Source organism: Echiichthys vipera, assembly GCF_963691815.1.
Source record: "Echiichthys vipera genome assembly, chromosome: 3".
Classification (NCBI taxonomy): Eukaryota; Metazoa; Chordata; class Actinopteri; order Perciformes; family Trachinidae; genus Echiichthys; species Echiichthys vipera.
Genome location: NC_139828.1, coordinates 4,631,785 through 4,657,407, shown reverse-complemented (window position 1 = coordinate 4,657,407; position 25,623 = coordinate 4,631,785). Strand labels below are relative to the sequence as shown.

The 25,623-nt window shown below is 42.4% G+C and overlaps 1 protein-coding gene across 2 annotated transcripts in view; it reads left to right on the top strand.

Moving 5' to 3' along the window:
• Window positions 1-25,623, top strand: part of nos1apa (nitric oxide synthase 1 (neuronal) adaptor protein a) — a gene marked incomplete at its 3' end in the record, with an annotated part of 164,172 nt that overhangs the window by 67,436 nt on the left and 71,113 nt on the right. For both annotated transcript variants that reach the window (XM_083940332.1, XM_083940331.1), the window contains exons 3-4: window positions 3,669-3,761; window positions 9,001-9,059. In XM_083940332.1, coding sequence (XP_083796458.1) covers window positions 3,669-3,761; window positions 9,001-9,059 — 152 coding nt within the window. The remainder of the gene's footprint in view (window positions 1-3,668; window positions 3,762-9,000; window positions 9,060-25,623) is intronic.

Sequence of the window (25,623 nt, the reverse complement as noted above, 5' to 3'; positions counted from 1 at the left end):
AGTCTCCACAACTGAGGAGCAGCGCTTCCTAACGGTGATGTGAACCTACTCCACTGCTTTCATCTGAACTCGAGTCTCAAGTGAATTAGAGAAAAGCGAGTCAATATAAAGTAAGTCCACAGTGACACTTGAGAGAACACAGTGAAGGACATCCTGCCGGCATCTACAGCAGCGAGAATATTGACCCATTGTTTGACAGTTGCTTGCTGGGAAAACACGACAGATAATGTAAAAAAAAAACCCAAAAACAATTACCATCCCCATTGATATTTGATTTCGAGTGCAAACACAGCAAGTGACAAACTCTATCGGACGTTTTCTTTGGAGCAGCAGTGTATGACTTTGCAGATTTCTTTTTTTTCTACCGCTGCTGCCAGAAACTTTGAATTCTGGCAGCTCCAAGTGATCCAAGGTCACTTTAGAAAGTTGAAAGAACTTAATTAAACATAAAACCTGCGGTGGCACCCGTCAACTTAATGTGTTTTTTTTCCCGTGTTGGCGGGAGAAAGTGAAGAACTTGTCAGCTTGTCTGAACAGAGTACTGTCTCAGGGCTGCTGTCGTTTCTCTTAAATTTCAATTTTTCACTTCCTTGCACTGAGCAGACCTCCCAGGAGCATCCACACATTAGATTTAGATTCAATTTGAGCCAACGAGGTGAATGACTGAGATCTTTACAGGCACCCAGGGAGCATCCTTACTAGATGATCCTGAACCACCTCAAGTGGCTCCTTTCAACGCAAAGGAGCAGCGGCTCTACTCCGAGTTCCTCACGGATGCTGAACTTCTCCCCCTCTCTCTAAGGGAGACTCCAGCCCCCCTCCTGAGAAAACCCATTTCGGCCGCTTGTACCCGCAACCTCGTTCTTTGGGTCCTGACCCAGCTTTCATGACCACAGGTGAGGGTAGGAATGAAGATTAACCGGTATACCGAGAGCTTTACCTTCCGGCTCAGGTCTCTTTTCGTCACGACGGTGCAGTAATGTGACTGCAACACCGCCCCTGCTGCTCCGATTCCAGCCAGCTAACACTGCATTGTCCCCTCACTCATGAACTCGTGAAGATCCCCAAGGTACTTGAACTCCTTCACTTGGGGTAAGGACTCATTCCTTTCAGAAGCACAATAATCTATCACCCAGCAGGACACCAACCAGCTGACTCAGTGAGAGAAATAGAGATACAGACAGAGCTGATGTCCCCTCAGGCGACTGTGACAGGTGGTTCCATAAAACTCAATTACATCCCACTCGTTCTGAAGTCGCCTGGCTGCCTGTGATTGCATATGTTGCTATACGAAGAAAGGATTCCTACAATAACATAAAAGCCACTTTTTGCACCTGCTGTGTTTTTGATATGCAAACCCAATGACTTTATACTGTACTGGCTACTGCAGTGCTCTTGCTGCTGCATCGTCAGTGGAGACGATGGGAGCTGTCTCAGACTGATCTATAGTGTGTAAATTGACTGTGACAGAGGTCTGCCAACCATGCTTTATCCTTCGACAGGACTGTTTGTCATTTTTCTGACAAATCTATTCATTATTACTCCAAAACGTTGAATTGGAGGGAAATGGGAATGTCTGCTCTATTATTTTTCATAATTGGCAATGTGAGAAAGAAGTTCAACTATAAATCACTGTTTAAATGTTTCTTTGGTGGAGTTTTTCCCTACTGTTGGCCACAAAGCAGCTTCGCTCGAGCACTCGGTCATTCTTAAGTGCCTTGCTCAAATTTTATGGTTATTAAGTTTTTACGGCAAACTTTAAACGCTCTCTCCGCAGTACTTCTAGAGCTCAATGTTGAACGTCAGTACTTTTGAGACTACTGATTAAATCGTGTCACACTGTAGCACTGATTGTAAAAACTATCAGTCTGGGATACAGTGCTTGGCATGTAATAATGAAACGTCTGGTTTGATGTCCATAGCATGACGTGGTGAAGCCCCTGACTCACACAGGCTGACAAGAACGTACAAATCAACATACGCCACTTATACAATCATATTGCAAAATGTATTAAGCACCATCAAAACCTGTACCGTATATTTAAAATAATAGAGAACTTATTACATAACCTTCATGCATTCTTTTCGGGCTTTAAAGACCAAATTAAACCATCTTTCCATTTTTGCACCTTACCTTTTTAATACAATAATTCAGTGGTGTTCTTGAACCATGTCATAGGAAACTGACACTCTCTGACACATTCTTAAACGTATGTGCAATATCAAGTAAAATGGGATTCCTAAACCACACAGCTCACACGAGCTCAATGAATAATAAGTTATTTTGAATCAGCCAACCCCAATAGCCAGAGGGAGAAAACCGATTGGCATCTGTACAGTACAAATTTTTATCTTCCAGATAAGTGAGGTATGAGATATGATTCAAAGCCATGGTTCATACACCAAACATTTCTAGTCTTGTTTACTTTAATGGGATATTTTCTGATTTAATCTGAATATCAATAGTTTTATTAGAGCAAGGCTGATATATCTGTCTGCTGATATTCGTCTTTCACAAACATATCTGTATCTCGCTATCAGCCTAAATGTCGTCCGATATGTGCAGGTATGAAAATCTTTTTTATAGAACATATGATGCAGAAAATGATGCTTGGGGTGATTTAGAAATGGTGTCAGAAAGATATTTATTTCTTTAAATTTTCCTTTATTCTTTATTGAAGTTGTCAGCAATTGAGTGATATTAAACATGATGTTTATTTAGCTGTTTATTTTATTTTTATTTCTTCTTTGCCTTAATGTTAATTTCTAGAAGTGGTTGGCAATTTATAACTTTGTACAGTATGTAAAATAATGTTAAATTTTCTTTTTTATAGCTATCTGATTAGGAGAGCAGCATTCTCTGTACCACTGATAAGTCATATCAGTGCACAATCAACATAGAAAAGGTCTATTTTCATTTCAGATCGGCCATCGTATCAGTCATTTTTTCCCATATCAGTCTATTATTATTCTATTTTATTCAGGAAAAAAGGTTATTCTGTGGCTGTATGGCTTTTAGGATAACATTAAACTCTGATGCATACAAGTTTTTTTTATTTTGTCAATGGGGAAAACATTTTTTGTAGAATAGTAGTATCAAAGAGAGGCATTTTTGTTAAGGTGCAGGAAAGCTGTGGCAAGTAATTAGTAAAAAATGTGAATTTGTGCAGGAATGCTTTGGCAAGCATTTGTAAAAAATGTGAATTCATACATGACTGTGAAGTTGCAAACACTGGAACTTATATTTAAAAAAAAATCAGATTGTACAGAACAGGACAGAAGTAAAGCACATTTCTTTTGGTCGCAAAACCAATTCTAATTCTGTGATTTGGTGGTTGGTGATCTCGAAGGTGATTCGCATTTTTTTTCTGCATTTTTCAATCTCAGGCTACAGCAGCTCTGTATTCGTGATTCACTCGCAGCTCACTTCCTGATGGGAACAGAAACAAAGAACTGTGTTTTAAACAGGGAGCAGTGTGTAAAATGCGCATTTCCTTTCATCATATTCTGATACTGTCCTTGGGCTGTATTGTTTTGTTCTGCCTCCAGACATGACTCAGCAAACACCATCTGACCCATCTTCAAATATGAGTCTATAACGGTGTGACTGTCTACCACAGCCCCCTCAAATATGAATACCTCTCTTTCTGTCTGTCTTCTCTCTGCAGTATGAGTTCAAGGTAAAAAACATCAAGAAGAAGAAAGTCAACATCGTGGTGTCTGTGGACGGCGTGAGAGTCGCCTTGAGGAAAAAGAAAAAAGTAAGTAACCTTTTTTTGTATTTGATCTCTTTTCTCTCTCCTCTATTGAAGGATCTCCTCTCTGGGTGCAGTTATTGTGTTGTGGTAGTTTGTCATTTCAAATCAAAAGAAGGAGATTTTGATCCTATGGAAGGGGAGAAAGATCTGAATCTGTTCACACCAAGTTCCAACTACAGCGACTCCCCGGTTGATCCAACAAGGAAGTGCCAAAAACTGCAGTTCCACTAGGGGCAGGTTTCATAACAGAGCAGTTTCTCATTGACTCCCATGTTAAACAGGCCGATTTCCCAGCATCATTAAACCTGTGTAAGGCCTGGGACAAAAATACATGCTAGTCTGTATGTTCAGGTCAAATCTCCATGACAACACAGAGGAGGATGCATCTCTTTTTTTTACAAGGCGAGTTTTTATTTTATTGGAGGTTAAAGTTTATGAATAATTAGGGGCGTGGCATCTTGAGTGACAGCTAGCCTCTGGCCCTCACTTCTCCTTGGAGGTAAACGTCAGCCAGATGGACGTATCTCCCTCCCCCCAACGTCACATACATGCCCCTTTTTGGTAAGAGGAAATAAGGCGGAGTTAAAGTCAGACAAGATGGTGACTCCCTTAGGCGAGGACGATTGGATCAAGTTGAGAGAACGAATCTGGACGGGTATGCTACGTCCAATTTTTATACAGTCTATGGTTCATACCAACGAGCTGATGCCAATTTCAACATCTTTTGTAGGCTATGATTGGCTCTTTTTCTTACATAAGAGCTAATGAAAGTTTCTTGGTGTAACGACTTACAGACGTCTTTTGATTGAATAAGCCGATGTGTTGAAAATATGAAAAAAGATTTTTGTTAGATGTCATAATTATGAAGGCGTTTTCAGAAGTGCACTACAGCATTTTCAGCCAGGATAAAATTCCTTTGTGTACACACAGCCTTATGAAGCTAACACCAAGACAATCTACCAACCGACCAGAAAACATCAGCCCTGCAACGGGCTGGTGTTTGATTACATTAAGGAGCAAATGAAGACATTAAGCTGGTGGTGGCTGGTTGAGGCAGTGCTTGGTCCAATTTGGAAAAAAAATGGTGGCCAGGTCACACAATTTCTCAAATTACAGCTAATTAGTACATTAAAATGCGTTTTAGGCGATACAGTCACAGGAGCTGGATTCATATTTGATCAGCATCTTCTGTCAGTCATGGTTTTAAACCCGTCCTACATGAGATAAACAGTTGTGATTAGCTTGCCCTGGTCTGATGGAAGTCTATGTAAATGGGAGAGGCTCCAGACATATGGGTCAGAGAAAATGAATCATGATCGTCTAGTTCCCAAGATAAAGCTGTGGGGGTTTTTAGTGCTCTTTAAACAACCAGTCCAGGTCCATTTCCTGTATCCTGTATGTGGCAGGAGGTGGTGATCGATCCTTGCCTCGATTAGAAGGCAGACAGATAGGTGAGAATGGAGACATTGCGAGAGAGTACAAAGGGAGGAATTGAAAGATGTAGAAAAGAGGGACAGATGCTGGAGAGTAAAGAGACAGGGTGAAAAATTAGGTGCAAGATGAGAAAAGAGCAAAGAGAAAACCTGAACAAAATTGGTGGAGGGAGTGCTGAGACTGGAGACAGTGGACCCATGCTTTCAGGTGGCGATCGCTGTAATCAGCAGAGACAGACTGCAGATAACTTCACCTGCTGAGAATCACAGAGTCTGACAGCTGGATGGAATCAAAGGGATGTCACTTAGTAGTGCCGTCCATTCTCCTCAGTATGCATTTAGTTTCTCAATTAATTAATTTGGACTTGAAACCATTGACTGTTTCTCAAGGTCCCACGCTACTCTGCTGGAGGCCCAAATGTATTTAATATTGAATATACAACATAAGTGTGTCAACCATCATCTTGTGTTTAAACTGTAGCTTTATTATAGACTGCAGAAAATAATGGACATAGCCTCAGATGTGGTGGTGGACTGCTGTTTTGAAGCTTCGAGTTTGGTATTTGACTGTCGCCATCTTGTTATTTTGGAGTGACCATTTTTGGATAGGATAAAGCTAGGGTGGAGCGCTAAGCTACTGTCATTTTTAATCATGCTGCGCTAAGCTACTACAAATGCTACAGAGGGTTTTACTTGTTTTCAACCGGCTGATGCGAGTCTTCCGATGGACTTTTGCTGTCTGGCTTTGGCAGCGTTCATCTACATGTACAACGAACTGGTTGAAAATCGGCAGTATCCCTTACATTACCCGCTAATGCTAGCTAGTTTTTGCTTGGTTGGTTGATTTAGACATTTTTAGGTGACCAAAATTTTACAATTCACTTTGATGTAGTAAAAACACACTGTTAGAGGGTTAAAGTCCTGAGACTTTAACACAGGCTACTCCCAGTTTACGGCTTAATGTACACAGTGCCGTGCATATGTACCACTTAGCCTCTATCCTGATTGTCGTTAATCCCTGCCCTAAGCATCTCCTGCTTTATAGTCTATTTTATTCAAAATGGTACCATAATGTTTACTAAATGAACATCAAGCTGTATTGAAGAAGACTTGAAACTAGAGATTGAGACCATAAACTCATTAGTAACACGTTTAATGATGTAATGAATCAATTGAGAAGTAGGCTCATTTTCTCATTGACTTATATTCATTCAGCCCTCTTTTTGGAGCCGGTGGAGTCGTCCCCTGCTGGATATTAGAAAGAGAAAGTGTAAGGCACTTATACAATGGCTTCATTTTTTTGGGCCTGGAAGCCACTAGAGTTTTAGATGCAGATATTACCCCTCCTATATTACCTATCCTTCCCCCTAATTCAGCACAAAGCTGCTGCATTAGCTAGAAAGTTGCCACCAGTTTCTGCCAAATGTCAACTGTTTTGATTTAAAGTTAACTGAACTTGACATTTTAATGAGCATCTGTTTGAGTCTATGGTCCAAATCATTTTAGCTTTACATTTCAGCTTGAACAAGGACATATTTTGAAATGGCCTGGTAAAGAGAGACCTATTGTATATTAGCTAACCAGCTAATTTTCATGCAGCAAAATGTCAAAGTTGGAAACTAGAAGTTTCTTTATTGCACGTATGTTACAAAGGGAGATGTATCGACCTTGATTTGTAATTGCAGGCAGATGTACACCGTAGACATACATTAGTATCTCATTAAAAGGAGGCTTAATTGAGTTGTCTTAATGGTCCTTTAAGGAGCAGCCTATTAATTACACCAATAAACATGCTCAGTTTTGTAAGTGTGTGCCTTCTGTTGTGTGTGAACCGTAATGTGTGTGGATGTTACATGACTTTGGAACATATGTGGAAGATTAGGACGGTGTTTTTGTGTGGAGCAAAATCTCCTCTTTTTACGCCGGAAGAGCTGTAAAAATGTTAGAGTGAACTGAAATATCAGCCTTATATCCACCAAAAAACAGCCTAAAATCGCCAGCTTGAAGAATTTATGAGCAGGGAGGGAGCAGAAGTTGGATATCAAATTTGCAAGGTGTGCCATCTGAGAGTGACTGCAAAGGGTCAAACACTTGGAATATATTCCACCATCTTCCAGTGTTATTTCCTTAAACAAGACTTGTGGTATCCTTTTGTGTCTATTTGTTGTGCTGGTGTTGGACATCTATAATCAACCCCACATGTGTATGTAGAAGTGTATGAAGAAAGGCGTCTTGCCCTAAACATCCGTGTGGCATTAAAAAGTTTAATTAAAGTGCTGTACCTGTACTGCTTTTGTATTATTCATTCATTCATTCATCTTTAACCGCTTGTCCCTGTCGGGGTCGCGGGGGATTGGAGCCGATCCCAGCTGACATCGGGCGTGAGGCGGGGTCCACCCTGGACAGGACGCCAGTCTATCACAGGACACATAGAGACGAACAGAGACAGACAACCATTCACACCTACGGGTGATTTAGAGTCATCAATGAACCGAACACCTGCACGTTTTTGGACTGTGGGAGGAAACCGGAGAACCCAGAGAAAACCCACGCAGACACGGGGAGAACATGCAAACTCTACACAGAAGGGCCCCAGCCGGGATTCGAACCAGGAACTCTCTTGCTGTGAGGCGACAGTGCTAACATTATTATTAGTAGTAGTAGTATTAGTATTATTATCCACATTAAGGAACCCAGCCTTTTGAGTCTTTTGTGAATTGAGCACATTGTGCATATATTTCAATGATCGAGATATTAAAATCTCATGTCGTGACACAGGAAGGAGTAAGACTTTGTATTTTTGGCATACTACATTTGACATACTATGTATTGGGAGCATACTGAAATACTAAAAAAAAATACTAAATACTAAAATGGCAAGGGATGCTACAGGAGAGGTCTGGGAAACCTCTCTGACGGCTGAGGCTCTTGGGTATTCTTGAACATACCATTCTACGGTATATTGAGAAACACTGACGGCATCATTAAAGAAAAGATCGCAATCTGAATTCACGGTGGGGAAAGTTCAGGAACCACTGTTTCCTCTAACTTCTGTTATCCCCAGGCCTATTAAGATGAGCTCAAACTGTTCTTGGGTCCCTTGCAGATCGAGTATACCAATGCTGTCCCGGTAGGCTTCATACTGATCCCAAATGTTCAAGCCAAATCTTTGCTTTTCTTGTCTGAAAACAAACCAAGAGAGAGAAGATGGTGGTGAAGTTATTGAAATGAATGTCCCTTCTGTGTTGGACTGGCTGATGAGGTAAATATTAAAGCCATCGTCGAAGGCTCTGTGTCAAATTAACTGGTCGGCCGGAATGAAAGGCTGTTCAACAAAAGGATTTTCCCCTCTTGTGTTGCTCCCTGGACAGAAAGCTGAAATGTCAAGTGTGACGGTAATCAATCTGTATACATCTCCGAGTGCGTCTGAGCCAATGAAAGACCGGCGATGGGAGCGATTGAGCTGATTGAGTCAACAAAGCTCTGTGGAGATAGAAATCAATATGAATAATTCATACGCGCTCACGTTTGCCATTTTGATTGTGACATCAGACTCAAAGGTAGATTGGAAAATATTGACGGACAAAGGGAAACAAGAAGAATGTAAATAAATATCTCAAAGACGGAGATGATTTAATATTCACACCAGAAGTCATGATTCAGTTCCCTCTTGATTTCAACAGAAATGGTTGTATTTATTATATTACTCACAGTTTAAAGGTTCAGCTGTCCAATTAAGGTGCGTTCACTTCCTTAAGTCCTTAGCTGTATGTATCACAAAGCTTATTTTTTTGTTTTTCCTTCCACAGAAGAAGGAGTGGACGTGGGATGAGAGCAAGATGATGGTGATGCAGGATCCCATTTACAGGTGAGCTGGCCACTTTTGCACTTTGCATTTCTTCTTGCTCAACTTGCTAATGTACTTAGTTTTGAAATCTTAATCCAACCACTCCAGTCCATGCGGCTCATTGGGTCTTTTCCAAATGAATTTTAATCCAACCTTAATTAAATACACTGTGGTGACTCAGGATATGAGAGTCTTTTGTCTTTGTCACTGCAAGCGTTGACATTTTGGAGAAAGAAGGATATTGTAGCTTATCTATGATAACTTTAACTGACTCCAGGTCAGAGTGGCACAAAGTTTTCCAAATAATAGGTGTGGTTTTAGGACATTTTGCTGCATTCAAATTGTCAATGCGAGAGTTGAGGGCCACTGGTAACAAGGAGTGCAGCCAGCAAAATGTCTGGAGTCAGAGATGAACGATGCATCCATTTCTCGTTAATGTTGCATTTTTAGAAAAGGCAATTTTGGAAAAACATTTTATAAATAATACATGTAATACATGACTTAAGCAATGATAATGAAAACACTTTTTAAAGTTTTATTGTTACCATCACATCACTGACACATAGTTTTCAACACATCAATGATTTTTGTCTGTCCTTGGATACGGGTTTAATGAGCAAAATACAAAATAGCTTTCATTTTTCTTCCGCTTTAGAGGAGTCAGGTACACAACATAGACTGAATAAAATATAGACGTAGTCTCTGATGTCACCCATAGGTTTCTGCAGACCCAAAACGTGTGATATGCTGTATATGGAAATTCACCCCCATATTTTGGTCTTTAACCCCAAAATTGAAAAAAAAAAAGGGAACTACAGAGACCAAAGCTCATGTTTGCACCAGGCTGTAAACATGTTTATTTCTTTATTTAAGTTGAGCATTTTAACATGGGGGTCAATGGGGTTCCACTCGCTTTTGGAGTCAGCCACAAGTGGCCATTCGAGGAACTGCAGATGTGTGTGTGTGTGTGTGTGTGTGTGTGTGTGTGTGTGTGTGTGTGTGTGTGTGTGTGTGTGTGTGTGTGTGTGTGTGTGTGTGTGTGTGTGTGTGTGTGTGTGTGTGTGTGTGTGTGTGTGTGTGTGTGTGTGTGTGTGTGTGTGTGTGTGTGTCCCCCTACTCTCTGTTCCACCTCACAGGGCTGGAGGCATAAGGTCCAGTTCACCCGGTCCAATTGCCGCAGGCGTATTATTATTTGATTTGAACTTGTACCACAGTCTGTCAGGACAGAAATGCTGCACACACACACACACACACACACACACTCACACACTTACACATGCAGTCACATAGACGTTTGATGAAACCTCTTAAATATCCATGACTAAACTAGAAAGAAACACTCATATTTTACTGAAAAGAGGAGTCAGGGAAAAAAGAATCTGAACACTGGTTTAGTCACAGACACACACACAGTTCATTTTCTGTATTGAATGACTCATACTTTATCTTCTCTTTCACACTCACACACACACACACACACACACACACACACACACACACACACACACACACACACACACACACACACACACACACGCATTCCCAGATGGGCACAGAAGTGCATCCAGGAGCCCAGTTGGAGCTTCGGACCTTTTCTTTGAAGCGATTCTGTCAGAAAGATGGATTTTTCCAGACTGTTTGTGTAAGCACCTCCGAGCTTATAAATTCTAAAAGATTTCGTTTGGTTGGAGATGACTTAGCTTTTCCCGCTCATCTGAGCCTTGCCTTTAATATTGCAGTCACAGAGTTACTCGGCAGGAGGAGGCTGGGGAGGTGGGGGTGGAGTATGATGGGTAAACTCCATCCATCAGTCACTGTCGCCTGCTGAGCTGAGTCTGACAGATCCTCTCTGCTGTTCAACTCAGTTACAGAATCATCGTCCACACGGTGTCACTCATTAAATATTAGATCTTTGCTGTGAAAACGGCACCTCTACTCCAGATTTATTTTTCATGCATGGTCCTTTAGATGTTAGCGGATACTAATGTTGGTTATTGTTTTATTGATTCTTATTATACTCATAGATCAAACTTTATATCACCTCCTGGTTATGATTATTGGTTATTTGAGCGCGAAAAACATTAACAAACAGAACCAAATATAAAGATAACAAAAGAAACAACCAGTACATAGGTGACTTGGCTGGGAACCGGAGGGTCGCTGGTCCGAGTCCCTGTGTGGACCATGAATGAAGCGTGGACTGGTGGCTGGAGAGGTGCCAGTTGAGCAAGGCACTGAACCCCCAACTGCTCAGGGCGCCGATCCATTGGCCCTCGCTCTAACATCTCTCCATTAATTGCATGTATATAGGTCCTGTTTGTGCATGTGTGTGTATTTTGGGGCCTGGGGGCCAAGGACACAGAGTCGTACTTGACAGACATTTTTTTATTTATTTTTTTATCCCTGTGCCCTAAAAAAAATTTTTTTGCAGGGACTACGGATGCAAATTAGCATCCTTGCTATAATCCTTTTACAGTGATATGATGTTATCATTGTTCATTAATGTGCACTGTCCCTAACAAATAAAGGATTGATTGATTGATGAAATGTTGCTGACAGCCCTGGAGCCACTGCCCGGGTTTCTGCTGGCACAAGTGCCTTGCATCACTTCCGCAGTTAAATAGTCTCTCCCACCAAAAAAATATTTAAAAAAGAATGATGAGCCTCCCTTTCAAACAGCTCTTGGCAAGTAATGGAGCCATAAGATCGGTCTCCCATCAAAGAGTCATAACTCCCTTTGCTACCATATTCAGACTGCTAAAGAGTCATAAACGACAAGATACTTTTGATTTTGTTGTGTTTGCCCCATCATATCTCCACCCCGTGCCCAGCAATATCCATCAAAAACCAGGCAATACTAACAGAAGCGGCTGTTTTCTCGTCTGCTTGGCTTAAAGCTGTAAGTTACATAACACTTCATGTTGCTGCTTTCCAGTGGAAGAGTTTCATTTTGTTTCTCTCAGTCAAGCTCTTCCCAGAGCGCGCTGAGGGCAGAGTCTTTAACATTAAGAAAAGTTGCTTGTTGACTCTGACACGACTGTGACCTGCTTTCTATCAACAAACCGGTCATGTAGGCCAGTCTGCCAGACTCCAGGCTACGGGCGCTGTGAACCAGAGAGAGAAATAAAAACTTGCATAAAGTGGCTGAAAACCACTTCAGGTTACATTGAGCTTGTTTGCTAAGAAGAATGAGATAAACTTTTATTGATCCCAGAGGGGACATTCATTTGTTCCCACACATGATACACACACACAGGCCTAGAATAGACATGCATGCATAACCTGGACCTTAATACTAGCATTAATGGAGAGGTGTCCGAGCGAGGGAGCTGCCCGTGGACTGCCTGACAATCTATACATGTAGCTGGTTAGCTTCAGGGCTCTTGCAGCTGGAATCGGCTCCAGCCCCCCCGCAACGTTACGTTTTACTTGCTAGATCGACTCCGTCTAAACAGGGCCTAAATCAATAAACACAATGGAAATGCCTATTATTTAAAGTTTAAGTCCAGCCTGTCTTAATACAACACTCACATCCCATATGTACGCCCCCGAGTTATTGGTTGCAGTAACATCCAGTGTTTTTCTTTGCTGAGCTGCAGCACAGGGACACGTTCTGGCCTCAGTCCGACACAGAACAGGGTTTCAATCCCCAACACTACCAGAGGCAGATGTTAATTCAAGTGTCCCTCCTCTGTGGTTAACCACGAGTCACATCAGACGAGAGAAGCAGTCGGTCTCCTGACCTTGTCTTGTTATCAGTCAGTGTATCCTCTGGTGGTCTTGACTGATTGAATTTAATTAATAAGCCACATTCTTATGTGAATACATGTTGTGTTTCATCTTTGTACTCCCCTCAGTTCAACCTTTGGGACAGTACTGTGATATCTGCGTCCTTGGAGTCTTTCAAAGTTCTGTTACACTGGAAGTTAATATGTTATTAATATGCAAAGAGTACAGTTTATATCTCTCAGCTTGGGCCTCGGCTATCCCGGTTCCATTTGAAACGTGACCCCCTGCAGTGCGCTGTCTCGTTACACAGGTGAAGAGGGATTAGGCTGTAAAATGTAAATGTAGGAAAGATTTAGCATGTGTCAGCCGTGTATCATTAAAGTGTAAATTAGAAGGCTTCCCTGGGCCACTGGAAATCCGCATGTGAGAAATTATGGTGTGAATGTAACCTTTTGGTGATCCGTTTGAATTAAGGCGCTCCATCAGATAAAGTGATCTAGCTTTTCAAATACAGGGAGAAACATACACATTAAACCGTTTCAAATGATCCCGTGTGGGTTTTGTCAGATTCACAGCGCTTGCTGGCAGCGTGTCTAAATCATTCGGGAGGATTTAGCCGAAAGCTTTGCATTTCTTCTGTGCATTCCTTTTCATCTTCAGTTGCTCCGTAGCTGGAGCTGCTGGCTCACTGCCACTGAGGCTGCCCACCGTCTCATGTGCAACATCAATCACATTTACACATTTACAGACCCTAACTTTGTTTATTTTCCCAATAATAACTGTGGATTTGAATTAGCCCATTGATGGAGAGACAGTCAAAAATGAATTCCCCTCTGTCTGACAACACATGTATGTAAATATCACCATAGGAGCCAGAATACACAAGAAGTGCTTCTCAGAACCATACCAGAGACAGACACGACTTCACACTCATTCATAATTACTCAGACAACCACAAGTGTGCACACACATTAGAATGATGTATGTACTGTCCTATAAAACAAGCCACAAGGAACCAGACAAGCAAGTGAGAAGCTGTGCTGCACTAAAGCTCTAAAAACCTCCGACAATGTCACATCACTGTCATAGAAGTCAGGTCATCAGCTGCTGTAGCCGTCCTGCTCCGGCTGAATGCCACATCTACAGGAAGACATTTCAAAGATGCTACTGCTGATGATGAGAACTGCAGTGGCGCTCACATAGCCATGAACTATGCAGACGTTCCTCTTCAAACCACAAACACTCACAACATGAGAAGTGCTGCAGGCTTCACTATCATGTTCTGGATAAAGTGTGAAGTGAGTGCCTTTGTCAGGGTGTTGGTCCTTTTGTCTGCTGTGTGCCTACACACTTTGCTCCAGCACAGGTGAGTGTTGCAGCTGCTTTCAGCTGTCGGTGACATCAAACTCCTGTATAATTCAATCATCGCAGACATAATAGGTCCCTTCTAAAGTGTGGTGAGAAGTGATCAGTTCAGACAGGGTGCAGAATGTTTTTGCCCTCCAGGGTCTCAACTTGAGAGAACAGCCTGTTCGTTCTATGTCACAACTAAAATACTCCTTTCAATCAGTGCTTCCCAAACATTTATGCCTTGTGGTGCCTTAAAAGTGTTGCAATGTCTGCTTGTGACCCCAAGTCACAGGTTGTGGCCTTTTCCTGTGTCTGGACCACGATCATTTCAGACACGATTTTTTACTTGCACGTCTCACGACAGATATACTCTTATCTTAATCGGTGCAGCTGTCTGCACCTGTTCTGTGAAGGCTTGCTTCTCAGCCACAAGCCACGGGCGTAAACACGACCTGAAGGCGTCGGGGAGTGCTTCATCCCAGCTCTTTGAAGCTCTGCATCTGGCTCGCTTGGTCTATATTGATAGAGGGTTGTCTCCAAAGCAATCAACAAGCTTGTATGTACAGTGTGTACAATGATAAAAGCACAACACTCATCAGCAACACGCAGTGTCTGATCTTCTCCCACAAACGAGCCTTTCTGGCGTTGCTCTGATAGTTGATAGAGCTTTTCTGTTTAAAGATTTTCAACTAGAGGCGTTCCAAGCGGCCGTACAAAAAGGATGGAGAGCTCTGTAAAAAATCACCGGGTCCAGCTTTCCTCTAGGTGACATCATATGCTTAGCCTCGCGAGACCACCCCGATCTCTGAGCTCCATTGTATTTTACTTGCAGATCAGTCTGGTTATGTGCGGAGGAGAAAAGTGGAGAGGTTTGACCAGCGACCGAACCAATCAGCGTTGGTTTTGAGGCTCAGTGTAACCAACACAGATGAGATGAGCGCAGCTTTGGAGCAAGCCGCTCGCTAAAGCTTTTTTTCTCTGGGAACCTTCTGTAGGAATATGGACCGGGTACCTGAAATTGGGCCTTTTATCCGTAAATTTGCGTTACACAAACAGCAAATATCCTTTACCGACATGTTGTTTACTTACTGAGCTTTGCCTCGACGCTGTTAGCACGTCATACCCTGTCGGTCTGATTGGTTGATTTGGCCCGTATGTTGGTGATAGACAGATGGTTTATCCCATTAGCAACCAGTTTTCGCTCCTACCCAAAAGCTCTCCAAACGAGGGTTCCCAGATGGATATGCTCAGCAAATGAGGATTAATCCATCTGGTGGAGTCAGGTTATCATATGCTCTCTCCTCACTGAGAACAATTGAAAACAAGACACTGGTCTTGGGGAAAAATGCTATGTGGACCCTGGATACAATGGCGCAATGATGCAATGGCGCGGCCACAACATCCAATCAGCAAGTTCAAGACGATGACGTCACTTCCCTCACATACTGTCGTTTACATTCATATCAACATAGACCAGAAGCTAATTGTAGCTGTGTGTGGGCACCCGGTGCTCTACGACACCGCTGCTGTCTTTTACCGGGACAAAATGAAATAAAGAGCAGGCGTGGGTGAAGGTCAGTGAGGAGGTGGGACTTGGTAACACTGCCCTCCGAGGCCATGGTGCTTAAACTTTTTCAACTTGCCAACTTGCAACCACAGAAAGGAGCAACCATAGCAGTGAGAAGGATGAAGCGCTCCTGCTTGTTTGAGTTCTTGCACTCTTGTTCTCATCAGAGATTCTCTCAGCTGCTCTCTGCCTTGAAAAGGAGAACCATGTGTCCTTTTGATTTCAGCTTCTGTTTTGAATGATAAATCAGGTCATTTGCAGCCACATGCAGCCTGTGAGTAGACATGGTGGTGCACAATCTGCAAGATCAAACACTGTTGTCCTCGTTTTGAGGATTAGTATTCATGTCAAAAGAACATTTGTCTGGCCGTCATGCACAGAGCTATTTTCTGCCTCCACTAATGCAGTTGTAGCACACAAAGGCATCCAACTTTTTCTTTTATAACTTCTGCTGCTTAATTGATAGAGAACTTTTGAAAATCACAGATGGAGAATGAGAAAGACAGGGAGGCTGCTGTAAGAAATTTTAGATTATAAAGATGTGGTATGTGTGCATGCACGTCTAAGGGGTGTACATGTGCAGGCAGTCTTCATTCTCTTTGGGCTTCAGACTGACTTTTTTCACTAGCAACACTGTGGCCCCCAACTGAAAATTCTAGGGGCGCAATCGCAAATTGTAAGGGGTGCAACCAATTTTAAGGGCACACACGGTAAATCAGAAACAGCACATTGTATTTTAGATGCAGAAATTCCTACTTCACACCAATGACTGTCACTCTAACGACGGTCGTTGGCACTTGGAGCACAAAGGGTTCCAGTGACATCATCAGCCTTCTGAAAGGTTAAATACGTGGATCTCCACATCAGTTAGGGCGCACTCACACTGTCCGTCCGTACCGTGCCCCGTGCTTTAGAGTACTTGTCCCCCCTCCCTCTCCCCCGCGGCCAAGGCCCGTTTGTACTCACACTACCTGGGCCTCGACGGAATGCTTCTTGCTGCCTATACGTCATCACGCCGTAACACGTCACACGCATTGATTGACGTCATCATGATGTGTCGCTTTGCGCAACGTGAACCTTTCGCCGCCATTGTTTTAAATGTCCGCGCATGGTCCGTTCTTCTTTTTTCTATGTCCCAACAGGCGCACACAAAATTACGTCAGAACTGCCGTTGGCCTCGTGCTCGTGCTCTTATACGTGCGCACGCTCGTGCAAACATGCTTGACAAAAGCCCACCTCTCCCAAACGGGCCGTGGTCGGCAAGCCTACCGCGCCTAGACGCACTCAAACTGGTCAAACCAACTAGACTTTACCCGTGAAACGTGCTTGGGCACGGTACGGATGGACAGTAAGAGTGTGCCCTTAGGACCTTGGACCTTGGACCTTGGACTGGTCCAGTCCCAGCCTGGTCAGATGCGTACATGAACTGATGAAGCCTCTTGGATGAGCGGTGAAACGTCTTCCTAGACAAATAACCAAGTCCAGTTGCTTTGACTGAAATTGCTTTGGGGATAACGACGACCTGGACAAATGAGAACTTTCACAGGCCTCTACCTTTCTACTTTTTTTTAAATTAGACTACCACAAAAGAAAGTCATTACTCTGTCATTGGCAATGTCCTGGAAATGATTTTTGAAGGCATGGAGGCTGACTCACACTTAGTGAGCTGCCCCCGATGATGGAGTACGCCCCTCTGCACTGTTCTCTTTGTATATTTTCCATTAGGGTGAGCAAAGTGATCTCAAACAATTTAAGACCAAATCTGCTGTAGAGAGGGTTTATGCTGCCATAATTTGCATCAGAGATGAGATTCAATTACACATTGGAGGAAATGGTTCCTTGGCTGCACATGCCATCTGTTTCTTCTCCTTCTTATTATACAAATACAGAAACGCTGGATGGTCACGAATCATCAGACACTCAAATATACGAAATGGATTTTTCGACATCTTTTCATTTTTCTTTCATTACACATAATGAATATATTGTTCGATACGCAGTCTCTTGTTTAGTCAGGTGAAGAGTTTCAGGGTTGTGTATAAAAATTGTAGTAGTCAGTGAACCGGGGTCACTGCTTGTGAGTCAGTGTGAGTGAGAATGAGAGAGAACAGAAACATGTTTAATTAACTGAGGCACAATGCCGGACGATTACAATGTCCTTCAATGAAACATGTCCTTGCTGAAGGGATAATAATGTTCCTTTCTTTAAAAGGTCCCTGGTTTCTTCCTTCCTTTTGTTTCATGGCCATGGCAATTTTATTTATACGGCACATTGCATTACACATGAACTCAAAGTGCTTTATATAAAAAGAGGAATTATATTAAAAATATAGGCTTAGAAATTAGGACGTAGACATAAAGAACGTAACAATAAGAATAGAGTACACTGAAACCGGATCAATAATGCACTCTGTTGGTGTGTGCAGACACTTTATTGTTGGTATAATTTTCTTACATGATTAGGCCTATATGTAGTCTGTTTATTTTAAAATGCTTTCACATGTCCAACAATCGCAGCACATAGTGTGTGACACTATTAACTACTGGCCCGGTAGCAGATCCTCTCATAGTAAAGTTCATTCAAGTCGATTAGCAAATGCAAGCCAAAAGGAATATGTAGGGACTCTTCTCATGCTGCTGCAGGGGTTTGGTGTTATCATGAGCAGGAGTAGTGGTTAAAAAAGCCATTTTAATGCCTCCACCGCGCTGCCCCGAGCTTATCTGTGTTAGCCGTATTCTGCTGTGAGCGACTGCCCGGGATATCTCTGTTAATAGTTGTAACACGCCTGAATTTCACTTGAATGTGTTGAACAAGCTGTAAAATATGCTCTTGAAAACCAGCTTAATTTCCGGACGTTTAATGTTTTTAACAAATGAGGATCTGCACAGTCACCATATTCCCAATGCTCCGTCCTACTTAAAACAGCGCATTACGCTACGCAGCACTGGCTCGCTTGTGGGCAGTTATGATATTCAAATAGAAACATGCAATCAAAAAGATTATGAAACGGACACTCGCACACATTGCTTTCTGTAAGGACACAGTTTGATGCGATTTCCCTCCAAGAGGAATCGATCAGCCCTCCAGTAATTCATACGATCACTCGTTCTGGGAAAACGTTATTAGAGTCCATCCCTAGCATCAACACAATCAGATAGAAACTCCATGACCTAGCTGCCCGTGTGGCCGACAAATAATTGCTACAAAATGCCGGCTGCTGCAGCATGTATACTGTTAACACTGGGCATACGCATTACAGCAGCAGCAGATGACTTTGATGGGAAGTTTCAGGCAGGTGGAAGACTTTTAGTCACTTTGCTTTTGCTGTTTTCACTCAACATTTACAAGTGTAGATCTTTCTGCTCCGTCTCTTAACACATACAGAGTGTGTGTGTGTGTGTGTGTGCTTGTGCGTGTGTATTTTTTCAATCCACCTGCCAGAGAGCCGCAGCCTCAGGGCAAAAGCAGCAGACCAACTCAGTCAGGAGTGTATCAGAATCCCCTCGGATCAAGCACATATACCCACCCACGCACATCAAACCGGCATCCTGAAAACCTTTTTTAGCCATGCTCACAAAGTTCTGGGCAAACACAGACATACACACACACACTAGACAGACATCCAATTTGTAGAAACACACACTGCATCTTTATATCTCTCAAGCACACGTACACACCTGCACACACTTTTATGACTTCAGGCCACCCACCAATTCTGAGCTGGAGCCGCAGGGCTGGGAGCAGGAAGAGCTTTGAGAGGAGAAACAACACCACAGCCATGTCCAGAGTACTAAACAACACCACACTGCATCAGTTATAAACCTCACAAGCCGTTTGTGTCTTAAAATCATTGTTTCTGCAATTAGTACAGACCCCTGGATTAAAACCCTAGAAGATACTTTACAGTATTTATGATTATTGCTTTTCGAGAAGTGAGAGTTGAGAATACATTAGGCAGTGAGTTTATGCAGTTTGCCTTTAATAAAAGAAGGTCCTTTTAAATGAATACCTTCTTATATTGGGGCCAAACCGTTTGCACAACATCTTTGTTTCCTGCAGTTTCTTTTACACCAGGAAAAACTCAAGTCTACATGTGGAAACCAAATGTGAACATCTACCTTTGTCTGACCTCTGAGCTGTCCAGTTCCCCTCACAGGTTTTCCAATTGTAAAGGTTTGAATTGATAAATGATTTAGTCGATAATTTCGGACATCTTAATATCTCTTCCTATACCAGCTGTCATAGGAGTTATGACTGAAATGATTCTTTATAGACACATTTTTTTAGTGTCAGTGTTGGCGGACCCACCAGAGATAAAACATAAAGACATTCCCTCTCTGGACATAATGAAGGTATAAACTGATAATAATGCTGTCGGATTTTTTTAATTCCCTGAGTCGACTTTTAGTCAAAGGTACAATAAATCACAGGTCCCTTGTGTTATTTTTATGTGTACATTAGCACATGAATCAGCCCCGGTGGATTCACCTCTAGTCCCCAAAGGTGAGCAGACGGCACTTGCAGGCAGTTGGTAATCACAGAGGCAGATGGTGAGGGAAGTTTGTTCGAAGTCTAGCAGAATTCAACTTGGCATCCTGCAAATAAACCTTTACTGTCACTGTTTTACACTTGTTAACATCTTTGTGCAAACTGACAAAACTGAGATGTTTGTGATTCGAGTTACACAATTATTCTTTAAATTATTTTTAAAGATCCCTCGTTAAATTGCTCTGACTTGTATAATAGTTTGTATCCGATATGTTCTTTTTACAAAAATAACGTCAATTATCAACGTCTACCATCTAACGAAATATTTTGCTTTTCCTTCATCAAAAAGAGAATCTATAAATAATAATAATAATATATCTGCTGTACAGAGAATCTTAACAGACCAGTTTAAAATGTTGCCTTCTTGGAGTTTTGAAAAGTGGAATCTCAATCACCAATGCCCTGACTCAATGTGACTTGTACAGGCTGCAGAGGCAACGTAGTGTTGCTCCGTCTCCGTGTGTGTGTGTGTGTTGCTTCGTCTCTATGTGTGTTTGTGTGTGTGTGTGTCGCTTCATCTCCATGTGTGTGTTTGTCGCTTCGTCTCCATGTGTGTGTCGCTTCTTCTCCGTGTGTGTGTGTCGCTTCGTCTCCATGCGTGTGTGTGTGTCGCTTCGTCTCCATGTGTGTGTGTGTGTCATTTCGTCTCCATGTGTGTTTCGCTACGTCTCAATATGTGGATGTGTCAGAGCTGAGCCCGACACATGCAGAGGACAGGACAGAGAAGCTGCTCACGTGCTTCCATATGCGCTCTCAAGTACCGAGATTTGGCATTAATTGATTTAACACTCTGTAAATATGTAATTCGGTCGGTATTGTGTAAGGTATTCCTGACACTGATGTTTATTTCCCAGTTCAGCAGATGCAACTTTGCTGATACTGCGTCACATGCTCATGTTTGTTGGATCTATATTGGTATTAGGCCTCAGAAGTCCAGTATACTTCAGGCTCAGCTGTAACAGCATGTGTCTCAGCTCATCTTTTCTCGCTGACTCTGGTTGTGGGTTTATTGCAAACACTAAACATCACTGCATCAAACAGCTCCACACGACTCGAGAACCGTATTTTCTATGGTGTCTCGCAGCGTTTCTTTGTATGTGTGTGTGTGTGTGTGTGTCAGAGAGATATGGGAAAGGAGTGAGAGTATGATTATTGTATAGAGCATGTCTCGGGTTATAACTTCTATGGTCTTCAACCGTGGTAATTGGTGTCATCTTCTGAGATGCCGACTGCCCTCTGACTTCCACGTAACAGCCTGTATTAAAAATGATTGGCTTTTCCCCTCCATTATCTCTTTCAACCGCTCCTATAAGAAGTTCACACCAACCCAATTAAAGCCAATCTAATGTTTGTGTGTTCTAGAAACACCCTGATTATGTGATAAGGGAAGAAAGCTCTGATACGCAGCGTTCACACACATTCTCCACACATCCTGCTTTGATACTTCCGTGTACTTGTGCCATGCTGACAACACACAGCACACTCATTGTGCACACATATAGCGAACACACACACATGAAAGCCCGGGAAGTTTCTCACAACCTCATTCAGTCCTATGCAATCTCTGTCTCTGCAGCATCCTATTCCACTGCGCTCTGTGCTAATGGACTGTCCAATCAGATTTGATCACTTCTCCAAAGGGGAGTAGAAGAACAAAAGAAATGGAAAGAATCATTTCCCTTGGACAGGAACTCTTCTGAAATATAGCTGGTAACATGGTCATGCAGTGGTGGTGGGTTTTTTAGGAAGTTTTGTTTTTATGTGCCCAGGTTTTGAGATATTTGTCCTTGAATCTTCTGCCATGGCTCTAGTGTGATGGAAATTCTCATTTTTCATACAATATCAACTATACTACTGTATATATACTGTATATACTGACTTACTTAGAGGTTGAATATGTAGAAAATATATTTTGTCTGAATTAATATTTAAAAAGATTATGACAGGTTTTGACAATGACTTCACGCTCTGTTTCCATTGTAGCAGCCAATAGCGTTGGGCGTTGCTGGTTGCCAGGGTTGTCTGTTGTTGGGTGCAGCTACTGTAGGCTGGCACTGGTTGAAATGGAGTTTGCCAATCCTGCAGCTGCTTATTTGTCCCAGCAGCTGAGTGAGCGGAGACGGGTAAAAACCAGAGTCAGTATTGGCCGAGCATTCACTCCATGGACTGAGAGAAAGGAGAGAAACGGCATGGCCATGTTTCTCCTTGATCGCTAACATCACTTTCATCTTTACTTAGTTGTAACGGCTAACGCGGTAACTGTCAGACAAACTCCTCTGCAATCCTTGTTTTTATGGTGCGATTTGAGGGGACGTGTTCAAACAGGCTCAAACAGACTCCGGTCTCCTGTAGGCTACTGGGCCCGGGTCTGACCAACCTGGCAACCCGACTGCTGGAATTATTTTTTGTTGTTGCGACTACAATCTTGAGACACTAGATGAAGCTTTTATTTCTGCTCATTCTCCGGATTCAACCTTTAATTAGATATTTTTGGGTTTCTAGTAAAACATGTTTTCATGTCTAAATCATATACTCCTGCTAGTACACTTGCATGAGTACTCTTGCATGAGTACTGTGTACTCGCTGTGTACCGTTTCGTCTTTTTGTAAAAATGGTGAATTACAAATGGGCAGAGCCTTACTGCCACCTATAGTTGCCCTCTAATATAACTGCTGGCATGTTTTCTTGCTCTATAATCTGACTATAGCATCGTGGTACTTAATGAATGTAATGAAATACAGGATATTTTCGGAAGTGGATCTGCATCGTCCTTGTTTTAATCTATTAGTAGGCACTTCAGATACACAAATGCATTCACACAAGCCCTGAAAAAGTGAGTTTATTATGCTATGTTTCTTTTAAATACATATGTTTGAAAAACTTTACAGCAATTTTCTGAATAGTCTAGATAATCATTCTACAGAGCCACTGTAAACTATTTCCAAAGAGATGATTTCTACAGCAGAAATAAGTAAACACAGAGGTCTGAGGATGATTAAGAGTAACCATGGTGACGGTGTCTGGAAAGACAGGGATGAATTTCTTTGATCCAGTGGCCTTTTCTGAGATTCTTTGAGCACGAAAAAACAAAATTGCATTCACCTCCAGGGTATTGGGGTTGCAGCAGAAAGCTCAGACACAGATATCTTAAAAAAGATGTAAGCAGAGGCAGCACTAATTTATTTTGCTGCATCTTTCAGAGGTTTTAAGGAGCATGTAGAAAATGTGACATATTGTGGATTGGGACTGTTAGCAGAAAGTAGTATACATACATGCCATAGACCCCTCTTTCTATTATTATTTATATTTCCGACATAGCCTAAGACTATTGGTACAACAAAACCTGTAAAAAGTGCTTCTAAACATAAAATTATGCATAATACTAGTATTTGAATATACACCACCTTTCAAACAAAATACCAGCTAATGCTAGCACTAGCTTGGTAAGTCATCATCGCTGATCAAGACATTGTAGGCGACCAAAACGTGATGAAGTGAAAACATCCTGAGACCTTAACACCTTAAATATGTATCACTAAGGGCGCACTCACACTGTCCTTCCGCACCGTGCCCCGTGCTTTAGGGTACGTGCCCCCCCTCCCTCTCCCCCCACGCCCCAGGCCCGTTTGTACTCACACTACCTGGGCCTCGCGCAAATGCTTCTCACTGTCCATACGTCATCACGCCGTAACACGTCACACGCATTGATTGACGTCATGGCGATGCGTGGCTTTGTTTCCAAATCTTTCCGTAGACCTCTGAGTTTTTGTGCGTCTTGTCGACTGTTTTTGAACATTTTCATCGGCCAAATCCGCAGTAAACACTCCACCTCCGCATCACACCAACGTGAACCTTTCACCGCCATTGTTGTTGTTAAATGTCCGCGCATGGTCCCTCCTTCTATTTTCTATGTCCGAACAGGAGCACATAAATGAAGTCAGGCCCGCTGGTCGCAGTTATGCGCGGAGTGGGTGAACTCACACTGCTCAAACGCACTAGGCTTTAGCGGAAAAAACGGTTTTGGCCCGGTGCGGAAGGACAGTGTGAGTGCGCCCTAAGCCTCTATCCCGCCCTAAAGCACCCCCTGCTCCATTGTCTATTTCACCCTTAATGAGACCATCATTTACAAAATGTTTACATCAGATGCTTTTTATCCGCATCCTCTGACTGGATTCATGCAAACAGTTGCAGGCTCTGAATAGTGACTGTGATGTCCAGGAATATAGTCTCTACCCGCATACCCAGATCAGAGGGACCCTGAGGCTCTCAGCATTATTACAGTGCTGGGCTCTATCCAATTCTGAGAAAAGCAACATGATCCAGACTTTATCATTGGCAGTCTCAACACATAGCAGTGTCCCCCACCACTCGGCCAGCCACCCTCTCCTCCCATAATAAACAAGAAGTTAAAAAAGAAGCATCTGTACAGCACCAGGACAGGCCCTCCGCAGTTGGTGTGGAGTCCTGGATTATTCCTTTAACTCATGCCTTTACTGACTTTTCAATTCTTCTTATAATAACTAGTGAAACACCTGACTAACTTTGATTATTATTTTTGCCCTGAGGAAACAGAAGGGAACCTGCTTAAATGACTGGACACCTGTTGCTTTAATTTCCATGATAATTAGGGTCTTTGGATTTCTGACTTCTACGTACTTAGTATTCAAACAGCAAGAAGGAACCTTCATCAGTTAATTTCTGACAGCTATTTTAACATCCGGCTTTGTGTTAGTATGCCTCTGTGCTGGCCACAGTTTCTTCATCCGTCCGTCCCATTCTTGTGAACATGAACTCAGGAATCCTCGAATTTGGACTCAAGGATTAATTTGGCAGTCAAAGGTCACTGTGACGCATTTCTGTAACTCAAGAATTCCACCTAATTATGACAATATTACACGCAAATGTCTAATTGGATAAAAATGATGACATTTTCTAAAAGTCAAAGGTCAATTTCTGTGACATCATAATGTTTCATACTGTAACTCAGGAACAGAAGGGGAGAAATTTGGTCGGATTCTGAATTGGCAACGACGGTCACTGTGCTGACTGTAGAGATCGAACTGTGTTACTTCAATTTCCGTTATAGTTAAAGTGTAATTCCGGCGCAAAATCAACCCAGGGTCTTTGTTTGCACTTACATTCATGAAATAAGCCATCGAGAGAGCTTTTTTTGTGTACAAACTATTAACAGGGAAATCTGGGAGAGCCGCTAACAGCCAGACTCTGCTAACACTGGCAGCCCGATGAAGGCATTTAACTCCAAACTCAAACTCCAAGTTGGCTAACTACATTGGTGGTGCTTCGTTTCATGTGTAGGGACTCTTCTCATGCTGCTGCAGAGGTTTGCTGTTATTTCCAGCAGTATTAGTGGTTAAAAAAGCCGTTTTAAT